This window comes from Tympanuchus pallidicinctus, unplaced genomic scaffold (assembly GCF_026119805.1).
Source record: "Tympanuchus pallidicinctus isolate F22 unplaced genomic scaffold, pur_lepc_1.0 scaffold7, whole genome shotgun sequence".
Classification (NCBI taxonomy): Eukaryota; Metazoa; Chordata; class Aves; order Galliformes; family Phasianidae; genus Tympanuchus; species Tympanuchus pallidicinctus.
Genome location: NW_026294791.1, coordinates 2,408,102 through 2,432,342, shown reverse-complemented (window position 1 = coordinate 2,432,342; position 24,241 = coordinate 2,408,102). Strand labels below are relative to the sequence as shown.

The following is a 24,241-nucleotide window of genomic DNA, read 5'->3' as shown; positions in this document are numbered from 1 at the left end:
TGCAGTGTTGGAGTGGCTGTAAATTTCTTCATTTTGTCCGGATGCCTCCAGCATAGTCTGAGCTTCAGTGGAGAGGATTAGAGGGTTTTAAAGGTGAAGTTTCACATTTTAGTTGTGTATCAGAATGGAAAAGGGAAGTATGGAATTATTTTGTATTGCTCATTAAAGCAATCTCTCATAAAGCGGCAAAGCAACCTTCCCACTTCTCTCCCAGTACTCCTGATAACATGAGATTCAGATCACTCTTTCTCACTTTTTTTATTATCCCTTTGGGTAACAGTTTCTGTTGTATGAGCACAGCAAGAAAAAAAATCAGGAGTCAAGCCTATGGGGCTTGGCATGAATAAATGTAATATGGCAACAGGAAATAAGGCCAGTATTTCCAAGCTTGGTAACCTAACATTTGATTTATTTTATGTATGAATTGTCATCTTAATTAGCAATTCTTTTGAGCTGCAGAATATCTCTTTTGAATTTGGTATTCAGCTTTTCAGAAAATTTGCTTATCGGTGCTTTTAACGTGAGGTAAGATAACCAAATCTAATGCTGTGATCAAAGTGGCCCAGGTTTGGCACAGAAATAACAAAGGGAGGGCACTGTAACTATCTGGAGACACTTGGAGAAGAAAAAATGTTCCTTAGTGTATTGCAAGAGCGTGGAAAGAAATTAGGATACAAGTGGTGCCTGTGATTGTGCCATTGTTTGAGACATTCCTGATGAGGCTGCTTTATGCATTGTAAGCAGTTGCTTTATTTAAGTACAAGCAGTATGTTCAGTTCTACTGAGAAGCAATTAAAAAAAAGAGAGAACAGATGACTTTGAATTCCTTTCAGCTGTAGGCACGGTATGGTCTATACCTGAGTGTTTCCATATCACATGGGAACGGCTGATCCCATCGCTCCACAGGTGTGTTCCCATCCTTTCTAGTTTCACGTTTTTTGGGAACAATAGAAACAATGCAGGATAATCCCTTCCTAGAAAATCCACTCCAAAAATGTTATGCATTTTTAGTAATTCTTGTTCATCTCTGTATTCGTAGTAATTTCTAGTAATTCTTAATTCTTTTCTAAGTAACTTTTCTAACTTCTGGACTTCAGCAGTGTGCACTAGAAGTGTACTTCCAGTGATGATGAAATGTCACTGTGTTTAACCAGAATAGCCATTTCTTTGGAAAATATTGTATTTAAGATAATATTACATTTTCAATTACACCTCACTTTCTGTTTTGACTTTTTAGGATGTGAAGTATAAAGCTGACAAACCGGTGTTGGTGGATCAGTTGGAAGTAGAGGAGCAGCTGCCAGAAAATGTAAGTGTATTTATGTTAGAGAGCTGGATTTAGCCATGGATTGTGTGATTTAGGGGGGACGAGGGGAAACTGGAGAAATATAAGAATAATTTTTGAGAGAGATGGGACTTTAAAAATGATTTCCTTCTCCTTCAGTACATCGAATAGTCAGACAGGCTAATGTCAGGAATGTTCTTTGTTCAAACAAACAAAGCTGTTACTTGGCATGAGAGGCACCACTGAGGAGGGTGAAGTTCTGTTCACACAAGCTTCCTTCACAAGCACTGCTGGAAGCGCAGTTATCCAGTCTTTCTGATTTGTCATTTATTTTTAAATTGAATGTTTTCAGTTCATCACCTATGCTTATTATATTTCCTGTCTGTTGACTTGGTAGATTTAGTAGGTCATGCTAATCAGGGAGACAACTGGTCCTTAATGCGTTTTTCTGTGTTTGATAACTGATTTCTTGTGCTTCCACTGTGCTTCACTTTTAGGTCCTTAAACAGATGAAACAATCCAAATCTTCAGCAAAAGTATCAGCCAACTTGCAGGAGATATCCCTGGTGTCAGCACCTACTTATCTCTCTCCAGACACAGAAATCACAAACCGCAGTACGAAATACTATTTTTTTTTTGCAGTGATACTGTATGTATTTAATACCTAATCTGAGATTTTGAAGGTGTTGCTCATTTTTTTTAATGAAAATAAAGATAATCTGGGACATCCTGGCATGTCTATAGTGTTGGGAAATAGCCTTATATACCCTGACTGGAATGCACCTTGCTGTTGTTATCTGACTTGCATAGGTCATATCTGAATTAAATGTCCTCCCAGGCATCTTCTCTGAACATTTCCTCCTAGAGCTCTGGAGCTGTTCTAATTTAGAGACTTGAAAAATGACTCACCGTAATCTTCAAGGTTGATTTAGATTGGATGAAGAGCAGAACAAGAGAGTTTAATTAGTTGCTCTCATATGACTTCTTAAATTGTTTTATTTTCTCTTGTCTGATAGTGTGACTTATTCCTCTACCCTTTTGTGTTCTTAGATATCTTACCACCTCCATTGCCCGTGGATCCAGCGACTTGTCCTATTGTTCCTGGGCAGGAGATGACTATAGAGATATCTAAGGGTCGATCAGGACTTGGACTCAGCATTGTTGGAGGGAAAGACACCCCACTGGTAAGCTCCTGTTAAATTAATATATTATTGTCCCTGCTAACTAAGAAGAGGTAAAGAAACTATGCCGTTAGTCTCTTAATAGCTTAATTAATTGGTCAGTACGTGGAGGAGAAACTAGAAACTACCATCTTCGGAATCATGTTGATGATTTTGCCTTCTATCATTTTCTGTTGTAATTCTGTGTCTTCAAGCTTAATCTGACCTTGGCTTTGCTGTTCAAGAAAAGAAATTGTCTTCATCTATTTTAACATATAACAGTTCAAGTGTAAACTCAGCAAGTTATTTACGCTAAACCCATTTCTGCCTCCGCTGTTGATGTTTTGATTCGTTTCCCCATTTAGGAGATGCTGTATTTTTAAATAGCTTACTTTTAAATGCCACGTTCATTTCTTTCAGTAAACATGTCTGTTACAGAGGGGTCTTTATTGGGTTCTTCTGAATGCCACGCCACAGAGAGATTTGGAGCAATAGACCTGCTTTGTTATCTGCAACTGCTCCCCAGAATATCATGTTGGTTGATAGTTAAATAATAATGTGCTTTGACTGTCAGCAGGCACAGATTTTAAATAGTTGCAATGTAATAATCTTTTTCCAGACCAAGGGAAAAAGCAAGTGTAAGGAATAGTCATTTTATTTTTGCAAATCGTAGGCTGTATCTTCTACAGCATGAAAGCTGAAATTGGAAAAGGTTCAGCTTGCCATCCCACTTATCTGAGTCTCTGACTACATGGAGACCGAATGAATTACTGTTTCACATGGAGATAGATCTGAGTTACTCTGAAGGCTAAATCAGCCTATACAATTTTCTCTCTGTCCAGCCATGCACTGTTCTGTATCTAGTCTCTTTTTTATCTAGCTCCTCAGTGGTGACTAAATTCAAATGGGAGTTTCAGCATGAATCATCTCTCTGCTTTTTTCATTTAACTGGAATTTGGAAATAATACGTGGCAGTCTGTCAGACACAATCTGGTATGTGTCTTTCATGAGATTTTCATATAAATAAATGAAAATTACAAATACCTATTTTACAGAGCAGATGAGAAAAATGCAAAAGTTTTAAATTAAGTCAGTGGTTTTGGTTAAGTTTTGTGCTTTCATTACATAATCATTGAAGTGTCTTTGTAGGAGTTTTTATTTAAGAGGTCTATGCAGTAAATGTGAAACTCATGGGGGAGAGAGGTCTGAGTTCCAACATTTGTCATTCTTGCATTATAAGACCTCCCAAAATGAGTCCCTGCAAACTGTTCTCAAAACGGGGATGTGTGATGGTGGGATCAACATCACCCTATCCCGTACTGCCAGTCTCTCCCAGATTATTTTGAGATTTGCTGTGGGTTATTTTTGCCATGAAGACAAAAAGCTTTGATAAAAATCTGAAATAATTTATATAACAGATTGGAGAGAGGTTAAGAGGTAAAAGAAGATGGTAATCAAGACTAAGACATTTTCTGTTGGGGTTTCTTGGACTAGAGTAGAAATACAACAAAACAGCTAATTGATGCTGAGCAATCTATTTTTTCTTACTCTCCATCGTTTAAATGGTGGGATGTATTTCACTTTCAAGATAGGCAAAATAAACTGACTTAAAGCTTCTCTGCTTATGCAGCAGTGCTGTAGAAGTTCATCACTTCCAGAGATGCAGGCACGTGACAGAAATTGTATAGCCAACACCCACAGTTTTTTTCAGTGCAGTGAAGTTAATGCTGAGCTGTAATAGGTTTCAGTAGTTTTGGGTTTGCTTGGGGTTTGTTTGTTTGTTCATAAAGGTACTTTTTGAAATGGGAATTGTCAGATTGGAGTCAGAATGGGAATAGAACCTTATTTCTGGAGGCGTGAAGGAGGGATTTGCTGTCTCTCATGCTCCTACGGTTCAGTGCACACAGACCACAGAGCTGAGATGCCATGACAGGGCCATGGAAACGTTTTCCACTGGAGGCAGAGTAGTGGCAAGTCAGTGGGGCTGATGCCTGTGTCTGCTGCACAGCTGCAGAAATTTGTTGTGCCTTTCTCTTCTGTGAGAAAATAAGACACAGACACCCGTGTCTCACTCCTTTTCCACTGGAGTATCTTTATTTCATACCTGTACAGCTGTGCAAGCAGCTATTGGATGATGAGGAGACCCAGCTCCAGTCGTTTGTCAGTGCTGGGGACAGAAGGAGGCCGTGGTTTTCAAATGCACTCAATCTAAAAATGCATAACTGGCTACTAGTAGTCAGCACTGATGCACAACAGCAGTTCATATGTGATAGGACAGCTCACTGCAGAATGTTCTGGATCTATTTTAAACAGTTCCAGCTTTTGGAATAATAAACTTGGCAGCCTGCAAAAAGGGCACATCAGAACGAAACACGGAATGTGGCTTTTAAGCCATAACCTGAAGAATTTCATCAAAAGTCATCAAGTAGCAACTTGAAAAATACAGCCTGTGAGCAGGAAGATGGAGTTGTTTGGGAGGTTGAAAGTGATGGCTCAACCCCTGTAAAATGTTTTACTGTTGAGAAGATGACCATCCCATTAAACCTGCAAAACCTTTTGAGTTGCATGTATTTACCACAAAGCATTATGACTGCGTGCTTAGAACAGAGCAGGGGAGCATCAGCTGGAAGGATGTGCTCATAGAAAAGGCACATAGAAAAGAGGAAGGAAAGATTGTCCTGGGGTTTTGTCTTTATGGGGTCGCGTTCCAGGCTGCTGGGGATCCTGCTTCCTTCTATTCTGAGGGTTGGTGGGGTTTTGGTTTTGTTTTTATATTATTTTTTCCTTCACTGTCTTTCCTTTCACCTTCTCCTTTATCCCTGAGAGAGCACAACACATGGCCTCTCTTTAAAGCAATTAAACTGCAGAGCAGAGCTGGCTGAAGTACAGGGCTTTCCATTTGTGAGAAGCCGTCTTTTATTTGGTTGTAGTCCAATCAAACTTGTAAAACTTGTAAAAGTAACTCTGAGTGGGAATTCAAAAACAAAACTTCCCCCTAAGAAAAGAAAAATAGATCCCAAAATGAGGTTTGGGGCTCGAACGCAGCTCCCCAGGACACCCTCCTGCCCTCTCCCTCCCCTGGCTGAATGATTTATAAAAGCCTGTCGGTCCCACTGCTGCAAATAGCAGCCATAAACCTGACAGGAGCATCACTGTCACTTGGCAGCTGCCAGCACTCCCAGGGCGCCTGAGGCACTCCAGCCATGGGACGCAGGCCTTCAGGCCTCGGGAACACAGCTGACCTCGTGCAGTGCTGCTTGGGGCCTCGAGCCTCCTCTTTTGTCAGAGGATCGAGGGTTTGTTTAAGAAAGCTGTCCCTGTACTCCTCCATATTGCGTGTGGGACTCATTGATCCTAACCCCACTGTCGCCCTTTTGTCGTGCTGCCACGTCGGGGCCAGTGAGCAACTTGCGGTGAAATTTTCCCTTAGTGGGCATGGATGAGGGGTTGATGGTGGGACTTGATGATCCCTGTGGTCTTTTCCAGCCTTAATGATTCTATGATTTTATATAAATTAAATTGTCAGTTAAAAAGGACTTTAATCTCGGCAGTATATGGAAAAAAATATTGCTCTGAGATAAAAACAGGTAGGTGAGAGCAGTGTTCTGCTTCCAGCTGGGTTATTAAGTAATGGTCAAGTTGATAACTCATAGTTATGGCTCTGTGTGCTGCCTGGGCAATGATGGTGCTCAGACATGTCACAGGGCATTCGGGGCTGATGGAGGCTGGTGCATGGACATTCCCCTCAGGCTGAGTTAGAAAACCATAGGAAAGGAGGAGATTGCAGAGAGAGGCTCAGGTGGGGCTTGAAGCCACAAATCAGTGCTGAAGATGGAATATAAATTGGAAAAACATGTTATAGGAGCAGTAACCTAAGGGCTCTTTGGAGCTAGGAAGCCAGTCAGGTATCTTACAGGAGCAACAGTGAAGGAATAAAAAGAAGCAGTCTGTGTCCTGTATCTTTTTTATTGAAGATGACGACAAACTTCTTGTGTAGAATTTTTGTTCTGGGTTGTCTGCTTTGATATATACTTTTTTTTTTTCTTTTGCTTTCAGCTGGCTTTAATAAAAAGTATTTTTAAGGCAATTAACAGACTTTAAGGTATTCCATCTGTAAAATAAAGTGGTCCACAAAGCCAGGAACCTGGAAAACTTTAGCCACGATCCAAAAAGCAGCAGAGTATGCCTGTGCTCAGCTATAATGCTAGTTGCTATAAGAACTAGTAACACAAAAGTCAGAAAGGAAAGTCTTTCCTAATCACCTCTGCTAGCCCAGGAGGCTTTCTGGCGTGCAGCAGTGCAGGGGGAGTGATGGTTGGGATGCAGTTTGACAGAAGAATATTTAGATTTATTCTGTCAGTTCAGGTGAGTCATACCTTGCATAAACCCCATCTGTTAAGGAAGGGCAAGGGAATAACCAAGAAAACAGTGACTTTAAATTGCAGCTGTTCAGGGCTCACTGTTTGCCCCTGGAGCTGTGAGGGCTAATTACCCTGCTAGGATCTCCGCTGCCAAGACCAGGCTGTTACCAACGCCAGAGTCAAGTCTGCTATCTGTGGTTTGTGCTGTGCTGCACATTCAGCAGTGAAGACGTACCTCAATGTGCAGACTGATGTGACTTCTCCATTACTAAACAAACAATTTCTCCATCGGTTGGGCTTTCTTTCCCCTCCTCCTCCCCTGCCAACCTCAATTGTATTTATATTCAGGCAAAAAATAGCTCCATCAGTTATAGACAGTCAAGGTCTGAGCAACTTTTCATGCAGCCATCAAGTCCAACTAAGACTGAACTGTTTCAGTGGAATATGCTTACCTTGTAACCACAAATGAAAAGCAAGACATTGGCCTCAGAAGGATTTCATCAGTACGTTCAATATAGATACTGATGCTGTTAAATCAATTACACAATGAATGGAGCAAGAGAAGAAAAATTGGTAATAGGAGTTCCAAGGTTTTTGTTGTTGTTGTTGTTTTTTTATCATGACTTGGGTATTATAGGAGAAAAGTTTGTGATGGAGGGAAAAACATTCAATTACTTGTTAGCTGTCACTGACATGAATTAGAAGAGAATTTATTGACAGTGATAAACATATTTAGCTTGAAATTGTGAGGAATTGCTTTGACTCCTGGTTGGGTAATGTAAAAATGAAACTGATGGATTCATCATGATTCCGAAAAGGACATTATGTTGCACAGCATGAAAAAACCAAACTGCTTTGTATGTGAGTTATCACAAATGGGAACTAAAGCAGTAAGTTTTGCAAATCGTATATTTGATAGCTCTTTGGCAATGGTTGGGCTGACTGTATGGCTAGCAGCAACTTGCTTGAAGAAGTTGGTGTCTTCCAGGAGTGTAAATCAACCATAACATTCAAGCTAACGATATACAAAAGCAGTAGGACATCAAAATGGACTTCAGGGGTATCTTGTTTGCTGGCGGTTGAAACCCCTGACTTTGGCTTCATATCTTGCATGTGTTCAGGATCTCAGGCATCCTTTCCATCCCGTGTTATGCACATACACTGTAAATGTTCATATTTTTTTATTTAATGAAATAATGAGAGTGAGAGAGTTAACATTTTAATATGTAGCTCTGTGTTTTATTATTCCCTTTAAAATGAGCACGTATACTTTTTGAAAAACTTGGGTTTGCTTTGGCATGTGATTCATAGAAACATAGCTCCTTCTATCATTCTGACTTAAGTCATATATTTTTACACTAAACATCTTATTACCTTAGTTTTATTATTTCAGAATCAAAGGAGAGCTTGCAAATGTCTATGACTGCAGACCGAAGGAATGTTAATGAATAGTGCCATTGAATTTTCAGGTTTGAGCTTTTCTGATCTTAGAGAATATAACTGTAAGCAAAAATATTATGCAAGCTGAATAAAATTTAAATAAATAAGGACCAGATGTAACTATAGGGGCCTATAAAATGTAATACAAATATTATCCACTTCCTTAAAATAAATCTGTATTTTAGTATGAAAAATTATATTCATATTGATGTTGCGGATTAATCTTTTTTATGAAAGCTGGCAAGTGAACACCATCTCTTGCAAGGGCTTGTTCTTAAATGGGAAACAGACCTTTTGTTTTGACCTTGAGTGGAGAAGTTTTTCAGTATCATGCGGCGGTAAAGCATTTTTACATTAACACAGTAATACATTTTTACATTATGTTGTCTGTTTTATTACGGTAGTGTTTGGCTTGGGATTTTGGGTGCCTGTTAATGGCTTGCGAATGCTAGCGGAGTCAAAATATTTGAGTGTTGCAAAGAAGTGCACGCAGCACACAGCATTAGGTAAACTTCTGTGAGAAGTCAAGTGATTTGCTTTGAGCTGACCTGCAGCTTTTGTTGCTGAGCTGCTGCCTTTTAAGCTCCATTTTGATCTGCAAGTGGAAGATCCTATCAGAATGGTTGTAATTTCCTGTGCCTACAAGTAAGGAGCAGCTGCCTTTATTCTGACTACTGAAAGATGCTTATATGGGTCTAATTCTTCAGCAAAACACCCTATGCAACTGGTCGATTTCTACTTTATCTGTGAACCAGCCTGTAAAAACGAAATGACAATTTTACTGCTCTGGACAAAGTATTATAAAAGTTGAAGAGGAAATAACTAATGACGTTTTAGTTGTCCTGGGAAAGGGATAAGTCTAATCCTGCAGTCAGCAAAAGCCCTTGTAACTTTATTATCTATACTAAAAGTTAATTTAGTGTAACGTTTGTAGCTGTGTAGGAAATTTGTTGAAAACGCGTAATAATAGCTTAGGAAAATACAGCTTGTCAACTAACTCTGCAAGTATCTTTTCCAGGATGTTATGTAGCTTATTTCTTTGCTTCCTCAGGAAAGTACTCAAATGCACACAGAAAGCTTTTTTCCTTCTATTGCATACCATAATTCTGGCAGTGGAAAGATTGCGTTCACCCAACTACAGCCCAAACTGAGATACAGGCACTTGGGATTAATGCAGTCCCAACGGTTTGCTCTGCCTGCTTTCCATCACTGCCCAGCAATGAAGGTTCCCAAAAACCTGCCGTCGCTGTTTTGATCTGGACGTTCAGCATGAGCCATCTGTGTGCTCAGAAGTGTCTGCTCTGGGAGACACGTACCTTTTTTCCACGCAGTGCTTTGTTGTCTGGGACAAATGGCTGCTGGTGCCTGTGGTGGCAGAAAGAGCCTCACAGCCGTAGGGGACAGAGCGACGGATCTGGTTTCTACGCCCATGACTGTTCTGCTTTTTGTCTAATGATTGCAACTTTAAAAAGCACATCTTGGAAAGCACGGTCTGGGATTTTAAAACAACTTGTTTCCAACTGAGCACCTTACTCAGTGCTGTTTTGTGCTGGTGATTATTGCAGTCCTCCACGTGTAGTGGCTCAGTTCACTTCTGTGAAGTGCCTTTGATCCTGTCAAAATAATGGCTGGGTCTCAGACAAGTAGCAGAGCAAAGGCAAACTCCAAGTTAATAGTAGTTCAGTTAAAGGAATAGCTTGTTATGAATGATCTGAAGTAGTGAAGAACTATTCAGTACTATGGCAAGAAGCCATAGAGAAGGAATGGGCAGAATTTAGGCCTTTTTCTCTCAGGTTCAGTCAGCTACATGGGGATTTCTCTGCCCCAATTCTTTTGAAATTCCCCTTGTATACTCTTCCACCTTTTATCAAATGATTCCACTTCATCAAAATACCCAGTGTTTACTTCTGAACCTCCTTCGTTACTTGCTTCCATTTACTCCTTCACTCTCTGCTCCCAGCATTTGCAAACAACCCAGGTCTGGGGTTGATTTTCCATTGAAAAGGGCACCTGCATTGCAAACCTGTCCTTCAGCAGAATGGCTGCATGGAAGAAACTGGCTCAGATGCAACAAACTCGCAGCAAATGTGTGAGCAGTCTCAGAGTAAAGCCAGACAGCTTGTGAGCCTTCCTCAGCACTGTTTATGGTCCTGCAGGCTTTTAAAGTTTGCTTGGTCAGTGGTTTTCCTGAATAGGAAGCTGACTTTGCCACCTTTCTCCCCAAGGTTCAATTAAGACAGTGCTACGTGGTCACTGCCTGAGGTCTCTGCCTTAGCGCGTCTCGACATTTAAGATACAGGGATTAAGCTGTCACTCTTATTGAATGTAATTCTTAATGGGAGCGTTTCTATTTGTGCTCTCTGCTGATGGTGAGTTGATAGCCTTCCCCTGCCGGGTCTCCAAAGTTGTTATAAATCAAGAAGAAATACCCACAGCTGGGGGGGAGTTGAGATCAGATTCCCCAAGAGTTCAGTGCTGTTCCCCTCCCTTAGAAGGAAACACGATGTGGATCACACTTTGTATGTTTTGTGCATTGTAGTTCCCAAGAGTAAATCTCAGATAGGCAAGCTTGCAAAATTTAGCAGCCATGCACTCACTGTTCAGTGGTCATTACCTCCTCACTAAAGCTGCTCTGCATGGTGTTGATCAAGAATTCTACTGCTTCTCAGTCCTTGCCTTTCCTTCCACAGCCAAAAATCTCTTCTGTCAATGTGAGAATTGGTGCTCCTTTCCCTGCCCTTTGTTTGCAAGAAGGCTGTGCAACACCCATAACATTCTGGTAAAGCAATAGCAAGTGGGGCATGGCTGTCCCACAGCCCAAACCTGAACCTTCCAAAGCACTGTCTGATGTACTGCAGGGCGCATTTGATAAGCACTTCACTTATCAACCAGGTTCTTGCTGTGGTTTAGAACCACTCTGGTTGGGTTTTTAGCAATTCAGTATAGATAGCGACAGTATATTCAGCTTCCTTCCACTGAACTGCAGCCCTTCCATTTCATTAGCCTCCAATAGAAGCATTGGTTAGCTCAGCAGTAGCAGACAGCTTCCCTTCTAATTCAATTTCCAAAGTTTTCATGGTCAGGTAGTCTTGGATTACACCTGTGAGCATGGACTTTGTTTAGCATGAAATTATGCTGATTTTTTTGCCCTGGCTTGTTTTGTGCATCCTGCCTTCACATATAGGAAACGTTAAACTTTGCATTAATTCCTGATTCTTATAATGGTGCCAGACGAACGGAGAGTCTTTGTCAAAATATGCAGAGATGAGAGCTGTAGGTTTTGGAATGTATTTGTAAACCTTACGAAGCTTATGCTTTCAGCAACAAGGCATCTTTCTTTAAATAGCGGTGTTCTTGGTATGGTAAGAGTGTTTTTATTTCCCCCTCCTGCACTAACAGATTCTGCAGCTCTGACAAGCTGTATAATGGGCTGCCTTAATCTGTATGTAACTGGGAGTGAGAGGAGGATGTGAGAGAAAATCTGTCTATGGCCACTGTTAACATACAGCCTCCAGTTGGACACTGACACCATTTCCCTTCCCTCTGCATTTGATTGATTGATTTTTTTTCTTAACTTCTTAGGTCTTGACTTGTCAAGATTCTTAGCGCACAACTGAGTTTGAAGCTAGTGAGTAGGAGCTGCAGATGTTCAATTACCAGAACCCATCCTTCAAATAAATGTTCTGTATTGGCTTAGTTGTGATAGATCCCAGTTTGTTTTCTAATGCACTGAGATGAGTGTTACAGCCCCAATCTGGCATTACAGACTGGGGCTCAGTAGTTAGACGGCTGGAATAATATGTTATGTCTCTTGACTGTGTGTTCAAACTCCTTTAAAATATTGATGTCAATAAAAATATTAAATAACATCAGTAATTTCTAGCCATTTGTCATGGGTGATCAAAACTAACAGAGTCTGTCCAGATCCCACTAGATTCAATGGAAAAACACTACTTCTGGGTTAAATACGTATTGAGCTGATGCCAGAAATAACAGAGGTAAGGCGTCTTCTGTCGTAATTCATAACCTAAGGAAGGTAAGGCTAATTGATGCTATGGGCCACTGCAGGCATGTTTCTTCATTCTGTTTTTTAATTGATTCAGTAAGCCTCTTACAACTATTTATTTATTTTTTTTTTCAAAGAAAGCAAACTATTTGAGAAAACAGTACTTTGGCAGGTCAGCTGGGTGTTTCCTTCCAGGATAGGCACGGGCTGAATAGGAATGTACCTTTTCATGCCATATGTATTTTTAGTTCTATGTCTGGCTTCTAACACATGCAGGAACCGCAGGGTAGAGTTGTTGCCTTTGCAAATAGATGATGCAGATTGCTCAAACTGATAACGTTTGGAGGTTCCCAAATCTAAGCTTTAGGTATGTGTGGTTTTACATTTACTAAAGCAATACTGGAAAAACCTGGTAGCTTCAGGGATTTTTTTATTTTTTTTTTAACCATTTTTAAAACAATCACAGGTGGAAAACAGACTTTAAGGAATGGGGTTGAAAGTTCCTTGCTCAGAGGTTAGGAAATATCAGATTAAATAGTCTGAAAGGGTTTAATTAACTTTCTTGTGTAGATGCCCAGTCTGCTGTTATGCCATCACATGCCATTTTTCTTCAGAACGTCTTATTCATCCACTGTCCTTGCGTTTCTGACTTGAATCATGGATTCATAGAATGGCCTGGGTTGCAAAGGAGCACAACGCTCATCAGTCCCAACCCCCTGCTGTGTGCAGGTCACCAACCAGCAGCCCAGGCTGCCCAGAGCCACATCCAGCCTGGCCTTGGATGCCTGCAGGGATGGGGCATCCACAGCCTCCTTGGGCAACCTGTTCCAGTGCCTCACCACCCTCTGGCTGAAAAACTTCCTCCTCATATCCAACCTAAACCTCCCCTGTCTCAGTTTAAAACCATTCCCCCTTGTCCTATCACTATCCAGCCTTGTAAACAGCCATTCCTCCTCCTGTTTATGTGCTCCCTTCAATGATGCTGTCATGGTAAGCTGGTCAATATTTTGTGTTCTGTTGGCGATTTCTAAATGCCTTTTGCCAGAAAGTGTTTACAATAAGTAAAAGCAAAGCGTGCTGTTGAAGTTCTAAACCTAAGACTCAGCATTCCCAACATTACCCAACTTCCCAACATTACCCATGATCAGCCTGGGGTGATAAACTACATGTAAAAATACACATCACTGTCACCCTGATGGCTTCCTCTCAGACAGAAGTCTCTTGTGTTGACTAGAGTTAGGTGGTCATTTTGAAAACAGAGGTAACAATCAAAGAAATAGAGACTGAGAGAAGATCTCAGATGTGCAGCAGAGGCACGTGGTGGTGCTGCTGATGAGGACGTGGACGTGTTGCTCAGTCCCTTTGGTAATTGCTGCTCCAGTTACTTCAAGAAAACCCTGCATTTGCCAATAGTTTTGTGTTTTTTTTTTTAAATCAGACTGTTCTTTTGATTTTCTTAATTACCATGGTACACAGCTCATAGTATTTTGCCTTCGTTTATGTAGATTGAAATCTCTTTTTCCCCATCTGGGACACTCGTATCAACTGTAATCCATTTGTGATTAAAACCCTTCAGGCTTTTTGCAGTGACTGGTGTACATGCATCAAACATGAAGCTTATGATGGCAGCGCTGTGCTTCGGCAGCAGCGGAGTGGCTGTAGATACAAGCTTACATCATTAAATAAGGTGTAGTGGGAGTGAAAGAGAGTAATGCTGCCAGTGTTGTCTTGATCAGAGCACTAGCTTTAGGGCATTCAGCTTCTTTCTGTTCAACATACACCGTGTGTGCTGGGGAAGCATTGCAGAGCAACACGGGGGGGGGTTAAAGCAGTGATGAGAGATGTACTATCCACAGTGTTGTCAAAACACGAGCGCGCTTTGTTCTCCCACGGCCTCTATTTCCTGCTCCTGCCATGGGGAGGCTGCATGGCATGGCATGCGCCCTGACAACCTGGCACAGCGAGAGCCTTGTGCTTGGCTGGTGTGGCAAGCTCCTGGAGGAGTTCCATAGCCACAGCAACTCTGTTGGTTGTGTTTATCTGAGGGCTGGGTTGTCTGATACCTGCTAAATAAATTGCCTCATGTTTATCCAAGCGATGGTAAAGGAAAAAGTGTGGCTCGTGGCCCTGAAGTGGGCCATCTATTTGTGAGCTCTGGTAGTGTCACAGCTGAAGCTCTGCAGCAGAATGTTCACCTATTTGTTTCAGGGGGAAAGAAAAAAAAAAAAACAAAAAAACCTCAAACCAGAACAATGCAAAGGGAAAGCACCAGCAAGAGAACAGTATGTTCTTTGTAATGCTTTTTCTTTGGGGACATCTATTGCTGGCAATAAGATTAAATCACTGAAACCTTCCCTGAAGCTACATCTGCCACTGCCTACATTTTCCAACCTCAGTAATAAACTAACATTTGCCATTGTTCGTTTCTTCTGGATTTCATTTCTTACAGATTTAACCAGCGCTATTTACCACAAGGCATTCGGCTCTTGCTTAAAGCGGAGACCTATGCCAAGTCCCTAAAAACATTCAGCTCTCCAAAGAATCTGGTTTTAAATTATATCATAAAAAGTAGACGATATTAATGCACCGGTTCACACCGAGTTCATGTATTGCTCGATGCCAATGTATAAAACTGATAGGAGCCACAGAAGCCTAAAAAGCTGTAGCCGAGACTAGCCTGCAGTGGTGAACAAAACCCTCTGTGCCTTTTTATTAGCTGTCTGTACATTCTGAGCGCGGTGGTATTTTTCTTACTGGGGACGATGGCAGCTATCTCTGTATGGTGGTAGCACTCTTTCTCCCGACGTAGTGTATGTGGGGTTGTGGGGATTGCTCAGCAGCCCTTTGTCCCCACAGGATGCCATCGTGATCCATGAAGTTTATGAAGAAGGGGCGGCAGCCAGGGATGGCAGGCTGTGGGCTGGAGACCAGATCCTTGAGGTGAGCACGTCTCTGTATGTATGTCTGTCTCATTAGATTTGCACTCTGTTTGGCATAGCTTTGTCATGGAGAAAGCAGGTATTGTTTGTAGGACTGGTACACAAAGCTCTTCTTCTATCGCTGAGAACACCCTGATGCATTCGTATTTCCTTATAGATGCATATGAACTGGAGGTTCCAACTGAGAATACGTTAGATGTAATTGAACAAGGTGGCTCTCAAAGAACGTGGATCAGCTGCCGCGTCCGATTGCTTGGCACTGCTCAGCCTTCTGCCATCACACCAAGGCCTGGCTGCGGCTCCCACGCAGGCACCACGATGCCGAGCACAGCTCTGCCTTCAGCCAGCAGGCTGAGCTGGAAGGGGTTAAGAATGAGGGGCTGCTCTGCACATGAAGCTTGCGTCAGGCAGCGGTCGGCGCAGCTGCTTACAGTGTCTCGCTGTCAGCTCAGGACAAATTCCCAGCATGGCCATTAAGGCGGTGGTGCGTAGGGTTAGAAAAATAGCGAGGGGTACTTGGGGAGCTGTCTTTACAGCTCTTGCACTGCAAATATTTTTTTTAGCGTTCGGGCTGAATGTTGTTTTCATTTTATAAATAACTGCGCATTAGCAGAGCACGATAATTAGGCAGGGGATAAAAATGGGGAAGGTTAATTAATTCTTCACTGGCCAAACAGGAAAGTGCTAATGTTTGTGCGCCATAATATTGTTATTATTTCAGCTTTTAAAAGCTGTACTAATGAAGCAGAAGGATGACTGAATTAGTTTCAGATTAGTGTGTAAAGCACACGTAGATGCCTGTGTCAAGAAAATAATACTGATGTGTACAGAGTTAGTACAAAAGAATATAATGACGACAGACTCGGTTTAATTAAGTTAAAATTAAGTTAAAATGGTTATAGCTTGGCATACTTAGAGGAACAGAGAAATATTGTCCTTGCCTTAAAATCTATTAGGTTGTGTAAATGTATTGAGACTGCATTGTTAAAACAGCTGCAGCCCATGCTAATTCCTACAACATCCAAACGTTGGTAGGAGTTGTACGAGATGGGGTTTAGTGGGGACATATTGGTGGTGGGCGGATGGTTGGACTGGATGATCTTGGAGCTCCATTCCGACCTCGGGGATGCTATGATTCTGTGGTTCCTAACCAGACTTGGAAAATGAAATGGATATTTCTTTGGTATTGACAGAGAAAAGTTGGTTTTGTCAACAGGAAAAACAAACACTTTAAAGGGTATCCTAGTATGAGGCTTGGCAAAGTTAGGAGGTTAGATTTCAAGTTGCAATAGTTTTTTTTTTTGGTACTTTAGCATTCAGTCAGAACTTCTTGTCGACATGGTAATACTAAAACATTGTAAGAGAAATGTACCTTAGTGCTCCAAGAGTGGTCTTGTGTGCCATCTATTGGAACAAAGCAAAATAACCATTCAGTGTGTCCTGCCTGGGCTTCACCATGGCCATTGCTAATGACACTGGTTCCTTGTGCCCTTAAGCTGTACGGTGTCACCCAGCCTGGGGCAAGGAACTTCAGCACTGCTGCCTGGAAGGGAAGGAAGGCTGCAGAACTACAGGAAGAGTGAAGGGAGCACATCCTACTTCATCTGCTTGTAAAACTGTAAGCACTGGTTGTAAAGTTGAGGCTCCAGCACTTAGAAAGCAAGATGGAACCCCCGCAAAGCTTAGGATCCAAAATATGTTGATTGTTTGGATTTAATCAGCGGCACAATGCGCACCATCTCATTCAGTAGGAAATCAGAGCACTTAATTAGAGTGCCAAGAGGTGTCGGTTTGACAAATTCTGCCTGTCACACCAGGGTAGGATGTGATGAAAGGATCGTTGGTACGTGTCGTTTGGAAAGAAAACGCTGATTGTTTCAGGTGAACGGGATCGATCTGCGGAACGCCAACCACGAGGAAGCCATCACTGCGCTGAGACAGACACCTCAGAAGGTGCAGTTGGTTGTTTATAGAGATGAAGCTCATTACAAAGATGAGGAAAACTTAGAGATCTTCCACGTAGATATTCAGAAGAAAACAGGCCGAGGACTGGGGCTCAGCATAGCTGGAAAACGGTAAGTGTCTCTAATCAGAATGCACTGCAAACAAGAAGTACCTTGCTTTTTGCCGTTTGAACGGCTGTAGCCATTAAGTGGAATATGAAATAAAGAAAGAAGTCCTCAAGCAAGAAGATTTCATCCTTGAAGGTTCCTTCGAGGATGTTGTGGGGTTGTGGTACTGACTCCTCCATTCCAGCCAAAGCAGAGATATGTAACAAAGGCTGCTGTTCCCTCTGGAAGACTCCCAGTTTGCAGCATCGTGTCCCACTCTGTGAATGAGTGAGGCTCAGTGAACACATGCAGAACTGGTAGCTTAATGTTATGATGGCTTAAACATAGCCGTGGCTGAGCCTGAGAGCCCTAACCATGGCAGTTCTGATTTCAACATAGGGGAAAAAAAAACTCCTTGTTTCCGAATACTGGGACATGCCTTTGAAAATGAATTTATTAATTAGATCTATATTATACTCTGTTTCAAAGTGACAGGTTTTGGTGGAAGATAGGAGCCTGGTAAAGAGAAAGACCCCCATCCCTGTCAGCTGTGTGAGTGACTATACAGCACTAGAGACAGTGGTGCTGTGAATAAAGAGCAGAATCCAAGATACTGTGGAGGGTAACAGCTGCTTAATAAAATGTGACTTTGTGCTGATGTATTTCTAAACCATTGCTATTAGATCATTCGAGCTAGAGCACAGATAGATTTAATCTTTCATTGCTAGAAGAGATTTACAGCATGACACAGGCAAGCACTCAGTGCTGGTGTGTACGAATCATATGGTTCCTCTTCTGTACTGCCAAAAAAAAAAAGGTATTTTCTCAAGTGCAGATCATCGTGTTATTGTGCTGACTGCGAATGGTCAGTAAAGTTTCTGCTGCAGTTTGGGGTTTTTGTTTGCTTTTTTTTTTTTTTTTTCCCCAAGACTGGTGATGCTTAACCCAGGTGTTGAGAGCAGATTGTGGGTTGGGTAATTAATTTAGCTTATGTAAATTACCCTACAGATGGTAATCGCAATCTCCAGCTCTCCCTTGATTGCTTCTGCACAAAACTTTCAGTTGCTAACAAGTTCTTGGCATGTAGGGTTTTCCACCTTAGAGGTAACCTAATTTCCTTAGTCCATCCAGTAAGAGCCAGCTATCAGCCAGCAAAGCATTGTGTCCTGCTGCACGCAGGATGCCAAACGCCAGCCCCGTGCCTTGCAGCCTGCACCAGCTCATCCACAGCAAACCCTGGTAGCTGGGGCTGGGCACAGAGGGGTCCTGCAGTGTGGGGAAGGGAGTCGTGATGTGGGGCTGCAGCTCGTAAATCTGCTCTGCCCCCCAGCCGTGCTCACAAGCCTCGCTGCAGGCAGACAGCCGCGGGGTTGGATTTTCTGCTGCATAACTTGTGTGCAAACTATAAAAGTCTTTTCTGCAGGCTTCTCTGTTTGGGGCCTCCAAGCTTTTAGAGAAGAAACCAAGCTGAACCTTTAGGGGGAATATAAAAATATATACATTTCTAAGGCTGCATAACTCAGATCAGGCACATCAGGGGACGGTTTAACTCCATCTTAGGCTGATCCTTGGCTTTTTATTTATACAAGTGCTATTTTTCATGAATCTTTATGGATCGGACAGTCAGAACTAACAGATCAAGGGGAAAGACAGCATTAAATGTAGCAAAACATGCATTGATTTTAAAGCTCATAGATTTTCTTACACTCAAATGGTTGAATGGGGTGTAAAAGTCATTCTTCCTCTGCTCACAGGTTTCTTTTTATGTGTCTTATATGCAAGTAATCTAAATTGTTCTCCCAAAGAATATTGGATTGTGTAATTAGCCATATGCTTCTTGCATTGTTAGAAATGGAAGTGGAGTGTTTATCTCTGACATTGTTAAAGGAGGAGCTGCAGACGTAGATGGAAGATTAATTCAAGGAGATCAGATTTTGTCAGTTAATGGAGAGGATATGAGAAATGCCTCACAAGAGACTGTTGCCACTATACTTAAGGTGAGTACATAATACATTTTAAGAGATGGAATTGCAGTTACTGACGCCGTGCAAGGTAATTATCCTGAAGTGCTATTTACACATACCCAGGACAGCTCAGACTGATTACAAAGACAGGAATTTCATCTGAAATTACTGTGCAAGGTCCATTCAGCATCACTTCTTCTAGTATATTTAGAAGTGAAATGATATGAAATGAGAAAACAAAGAGACGTTGCATTTAGGCGTTGATTTGAAAATGCAACTGTGAACTTTATATGCTAGAAAAATATTTTGAAACCTGAGAGGCATACAAATCAGAGCTGCCCTGAAATAAAATGCCTTTGGCTTTGCTGTACTAGCTTGCAACTATAAAACTGCAGTTTAAATCCACCATAGCTTCTTTACAGGAGTGGGCTGGTTTTGTACTTTATATGGCCAGGGAGAAACTTCTTTTCTCTATTGAAAAGCATGTGGCTGCTCAATGGGCTTAACTGGGAGGAGAGGGCACAGGATGCCCTGACCACAGGCACCTGTTGGCAGCTCCTCCATCAGGCTCCCAAGGCTGTCAGCATGCACCGAAGGTGGGAGCAAGCAGAAACATTCATACTGACTTCAGCATTGAGGATAAACTGCAGTCTGGAAGTGGGTACTTCTGATACACTCCACATGAAAATGTGAATATTTCAAGCATTCAGTACATTGTGGTTTTCTTCAAGGGTCTGTGATATTGAATGTGAACGTAGTTCTCTCCAGGAGAGCAGGAAATATCCTATGTCAATTTAAATGCTGTACGTTGTGGTTCTTTTTCCCAAGTGTGCCCAAGGCCTGGTGCATCTCGAGCTGGGGAGGCTGAGAGCTGGATCGTGGCTGTCATCACGGAAAACATCCCAGAACAGTCAGGTTAGTTACAAATTCATACGTATAAAGTGAAGCTGTGAAGGGCAAGGAAGGGGAGCGGTGTGCAAGGGCTGTCCATGAGGGTCTGTCCTTCCATAGACATTCACTGCTGAGGGTGTGGAACAAAGCAATTTATAGCTCAGCTGAAAAGAAAGTGTCATGCTGTAACGCTGAGGAAGTGGAATAATCGGTTAATGATTCTTTTGTTTGTTAGAGGAGGGTTTTTTTCTGAGACGATGTACCAAAAATTTGTAATATTTTCCTCAAACAACGATGCCCAGGAATTTTTTAGACTTGCAGAAAATGCTGAATGCCTCTTCTGCAGCTGTTTTGTCAATCAAAATGAGTTAATGAAACTGAACTGTATCTTTGCCTATCTTGTGGCAGAACCACATGAGAGCTGCTTTGCTCTCAAAGAAAACACAGAGCAATTTCCTGCTTCACTTGCTTTTTACCTGAAGCGAGGACAACAATTCATTTTTCAATCAGTGCAGGGCTTTCCCCCTCTCCTCACTTCCCCTAATCCGCTCAGACATTGATACTATTAGTATTAAAGTCTACAGCCAGGGAAAGATGACTTGGAAAACTTCTTAAAATGGATTCTCCTGCTGAAGACCAGCTGCTTTGCCACCATATTGTAGTTGGGAGCATCCCAGAGACAGGCAAGCCGTGGCTCACAGGGATGTAATTCTGTGGAGTATTTGGCCCCTGTCTCTATGGGGGGGCATTCCTGGTGGCCTCCTTCTGCTCAGCACACTGCTGGGACCCAGCCCAGCCTCCACAAATGCTAAAAGAATGGCATGGAAACAGTAAGAAGCAGCAGTAGGAGGCTTAGGGATGTAAGTTAAAGCAGGAATGACTTCAAGGAAAAAATAATCCTAGTGATTAAGTCAGTAAGAGTGGAGCCCTTCCTTGTTTTCATCCATGAACAGCCCAAAAATGTGCCAGATCCTGGTCACGTGGCATGATTTCTTCACTTTATAAAAGCCAGCAGTGATCCAGTTTGCTGCCTGTGTTAGTGTCAGGAAGGGCTGAGGAGCTCACAGCCATGTGTGCTAAGCCCAGCTTTAAAACTGTGCCTAAATACCGCTAGAGAATATCAGCACTGCATGTAGCAGTCAAGGAAAGATGGAACAACAAAGGGAAATGAGAGTGACTGTAGTAAGTAAAGGCAGGAGTCATGGTTATTCCTTGGTTTAGTTGTTGTGCAGACAGCAGGGTGATGGTTGAAGTTACTACGTGTTGCTACGTAATGCTCAGAACTGAAGCAATGCTGTCCCATTTCTTTTGTACCACACCACACCTGTTAATTTCTGTATTTCTTCATCTTAAGAGAAGTCTTGATTGCTGTTGTTCAAGCAGAGTCGTTTGAAGGCCTCCATCTCAGTGTTCCAAAGTGACTGGGGATTTGGAAAACCGAGTGGATGTTTCTCAGCAAAACAGTTCCAAGAGTTATAAAACTCCTGGCAGATAATATGGCGAATCAGCATGAATGATTTGCACAACTGTGAGCAATGCTTCAGAGCCCTCTGGGCAAGAGCATCCCGAACTTTTGTCCTCACTTGGCTTTTTTTTTCTGGTCTGTTGCATACCTTTAACAGCAGAAACATAAGGCTCGTGGTGCAGGACAGTGATTTCTTTCACGTGCTTTGCAAATTGTGTTAACTGACCCATGAATCGGGAACGAGACGTGGAAATTGTGCTCTGCCTGTTGTTCGTCACTGACAGCTGCACGCTGGTCAGTTGGGATGAATGCTGCCAGGGCTTTTGATTCGCCGCCTAATGCATTTAAAGGGAGAGCTCAGGTCTTTGTTTTGTGTCTGGCCTTGGTGAAATCTGTTGTTCAGACGCATTTCCTAAATTGATAATGATGTTTCCTCTGAAGGGCAGTCTGAAGATAAGGCCAGATAAGGAAAAATCGTGCTGGAAATGAATGGCACAGAACTGAGAACACGCACAAGCAGCTGCCCGCCAGGTTGTGCCTCCTGTTGTTAGCTGTAGGGCACGGGCATCTTGTCCTGCACCTGGGCTGCTTTTCTGGAAGTATCTCCATCAAATGAAAGGAGCAGGGCTAGTTCCAGGGCCTTGTAATCACACAAAACTGTTCAGCTACACCAGCAAAGCCTGTAGGTGACTGCATGGGAATTATCCCCACTGCCTGAGAGGAGCTGTCAGGTCTCCTGCTGGGTGCCTTGCATACATTCAGCTTACAATGAAGTATCTGTGGGTCTGTCATGACAAAGATGCCCACAGCATTCATCCTCAAGTTTGGAGGCCAGCTGGCAATAAGCAATGGAGGAGGTTCATCCTGTTCTTTCATGGCCTCTGCAGCAATCCACAGGATGGTTGAGGGTGGAAGAGACTCTGCAGGTCGTCTGGTCCAACCCAGAAAGCCTCCCAAAACCAGACCCAAACAGTGTACAGATCAGGTGTATATGCTGAAGTGAAATCCAGTCCTGTAGTCCTGTGAGCAGCTCTGCACGCATGCCTACAACACAGGGGCAGATTTGGTAGGTTCCATCTCTGGAAATGAAGTTGGGGGCTTTCACTCGTGTGGCCAGTATGGTATTTCCAGTCTGGTTGCACAGAACACAGCTGCAGCCATATGTTGCAGGGGCTGGCTGGTAGTTAATGTTTGGATTTGACTCTCAATTTCTGATTTATGTTCAATTTCAGGTGAGCCAGCAGAGTGCCCACAGCCACTTCCACCCCGCACTCGCTCCGGTCCTCTCCACGTTGCAGAACTTTGTCAGCACAAAAAGATCTTCAGCAGACGTGTCTCAAAGAAACTCAGGTACGATCTGGATGGATTTGTTCCTTGCTGCTTGCACTGCTCCTTTATTTTTGTGCTTGTTTAATAACAACATTAAATACTTGAGACTGATTTTCCTGTGCAACCTCCCCAAAGACATACCACCGATGTTTTAAGACCTGTAACACTTTCCAGCACATGACATTATTTTTACGTTTAGTAGAAGAGTAATGGCTCCTCTATTTCAAATGCAGAATTCCTGTGCCCTGCTATTCCCCGGCGCCCTTGTTGGAGGCTTAGCACAGGCAAGGTTCTTGTATTAGAACAAGTTTTCTCGGGGAATAAAGCTGCCACCACTTCATTTATATCTGTGTTGCTCTTCAGTGTATAAAAGGGTGTTTTGTAATGAGAAAGTCACAATGCCCAGATTGCAATTCCCACATTTAGGGAGTGCTGAATCTGCAACTTGCAGTAACTTGACGGGGAGCTGTGCATTTGTGTGCTCTGACCCACATCAGAGACCCATAACAACCCATGCTTGTGCCTGACCGTGGGCAGAAGACGTTTCTTCTGGCCATTCACAGGTGTGTGTGGCTTTTTGGGCAGCCATCCTTACACATTTTGGAAGGGCCCATGCGTGCATGCCCTGATGCAGCATTCCTGGGGCTGGGCTTCTTGCAGTGCCAGCCCTTGTGCTCTCATCTTGTGTGCTCATGGCAGGTATCAGCACAAGCACAGTGTGTGCAGCGGTAGGAAATGCCGCTGTATGTTAATGGGAATCGTTAACTTCTGAAAGAGGCTAATGCTGCCTGCCTTGTAAAAGGTTCCTAAGGTAGTTTAATTAAAGCTGGTACAATTAGGGATTATTATAGCAGAGCCCAGGACTACACCATAAGCTTTTAGGCTATTTAGTCCCAGTTCAAATGATTCCTTTCAGTGGTTTGGGTTTTTTTTCTCTTTTTTTTTTTTTTTTCCCTGAATGTTTAGAGTACTTCTGAATGTCCTGTGGCTAGATATATGCCAGCCAGACTTCCTGGCTGTCTATTATTTACTAATACAGCACAAATTAGAACAGGAAATCAATGGAACCTCCACAGTCTGCGCGTCCTACCCTTTGTGGTGGAGACACTGTGATTTATGAATAATAAGGCAATCTTTAATTGAGTGAAATGCACAATAGGGCTTTTCTTTGGGCCGGCAGAGTGGTGCTGTTCAATAGATTGTGGTGAGCGGCGGCTGTGCTACAAAGAGCATCACAGCAGCATCCGTCAGGCGCAGTGATTGCATCCGTATTCAGCTCTGAGTGAAACAGAAACCCCGTCCTTCTCACGTGAGCAGCCCTGCCTGATTTGGCACAGGAAGGCTCTGCTT

At 42.6% G+C, this 24,241-nt stretch overlaps 1 protein-coding gene across 11 annotated transcripts in view; it reads left to right on the top strand.

Moving 5' to 3' along the window:
• PATJ (PATJ crumbs cell polarity complex component) overlaps positions 1-24,241 on the top strand; it is a 142,197-nt gene that overhangs the window by 107,221 nt on the left and 10,735 nt on the right. For all 11 annotated transcript variants that reach the window (XM_052666802.1, XM_052666801.1, XM_052666804.1 and 8 more), the window contains 8 exons: positions 1,238-1,309; positions 1,783-1,900; positions 2,336-2,469; positions 15,109-15,192; positions 17,073-17,266; positions 19,092-19,239; positions 20,035-20,121; positions 22,795-22,912. In XM_052666802.1, coding sequence (XP_052522762.1) covers positions 1,238-1,309; positions 1,783-1,900; positions 2,336-2,469; positions 15,109-15,192; positions 17,073-17,266; positions 19,092-19,239; positions 20,035-20,121; positions 22,795-22,912 — 955 coding nt within the window. The remainder of the gene's footprint in view (positions 1-1,237; positions 1,310-1,782; positions 1,901-2,335; positions 2,470-15,108; positions 15,193-17,072; positions 17,267-19,091; positions 19,240-20,034; positions 20,122-22,794; positions 22,913-24,241) is intronic.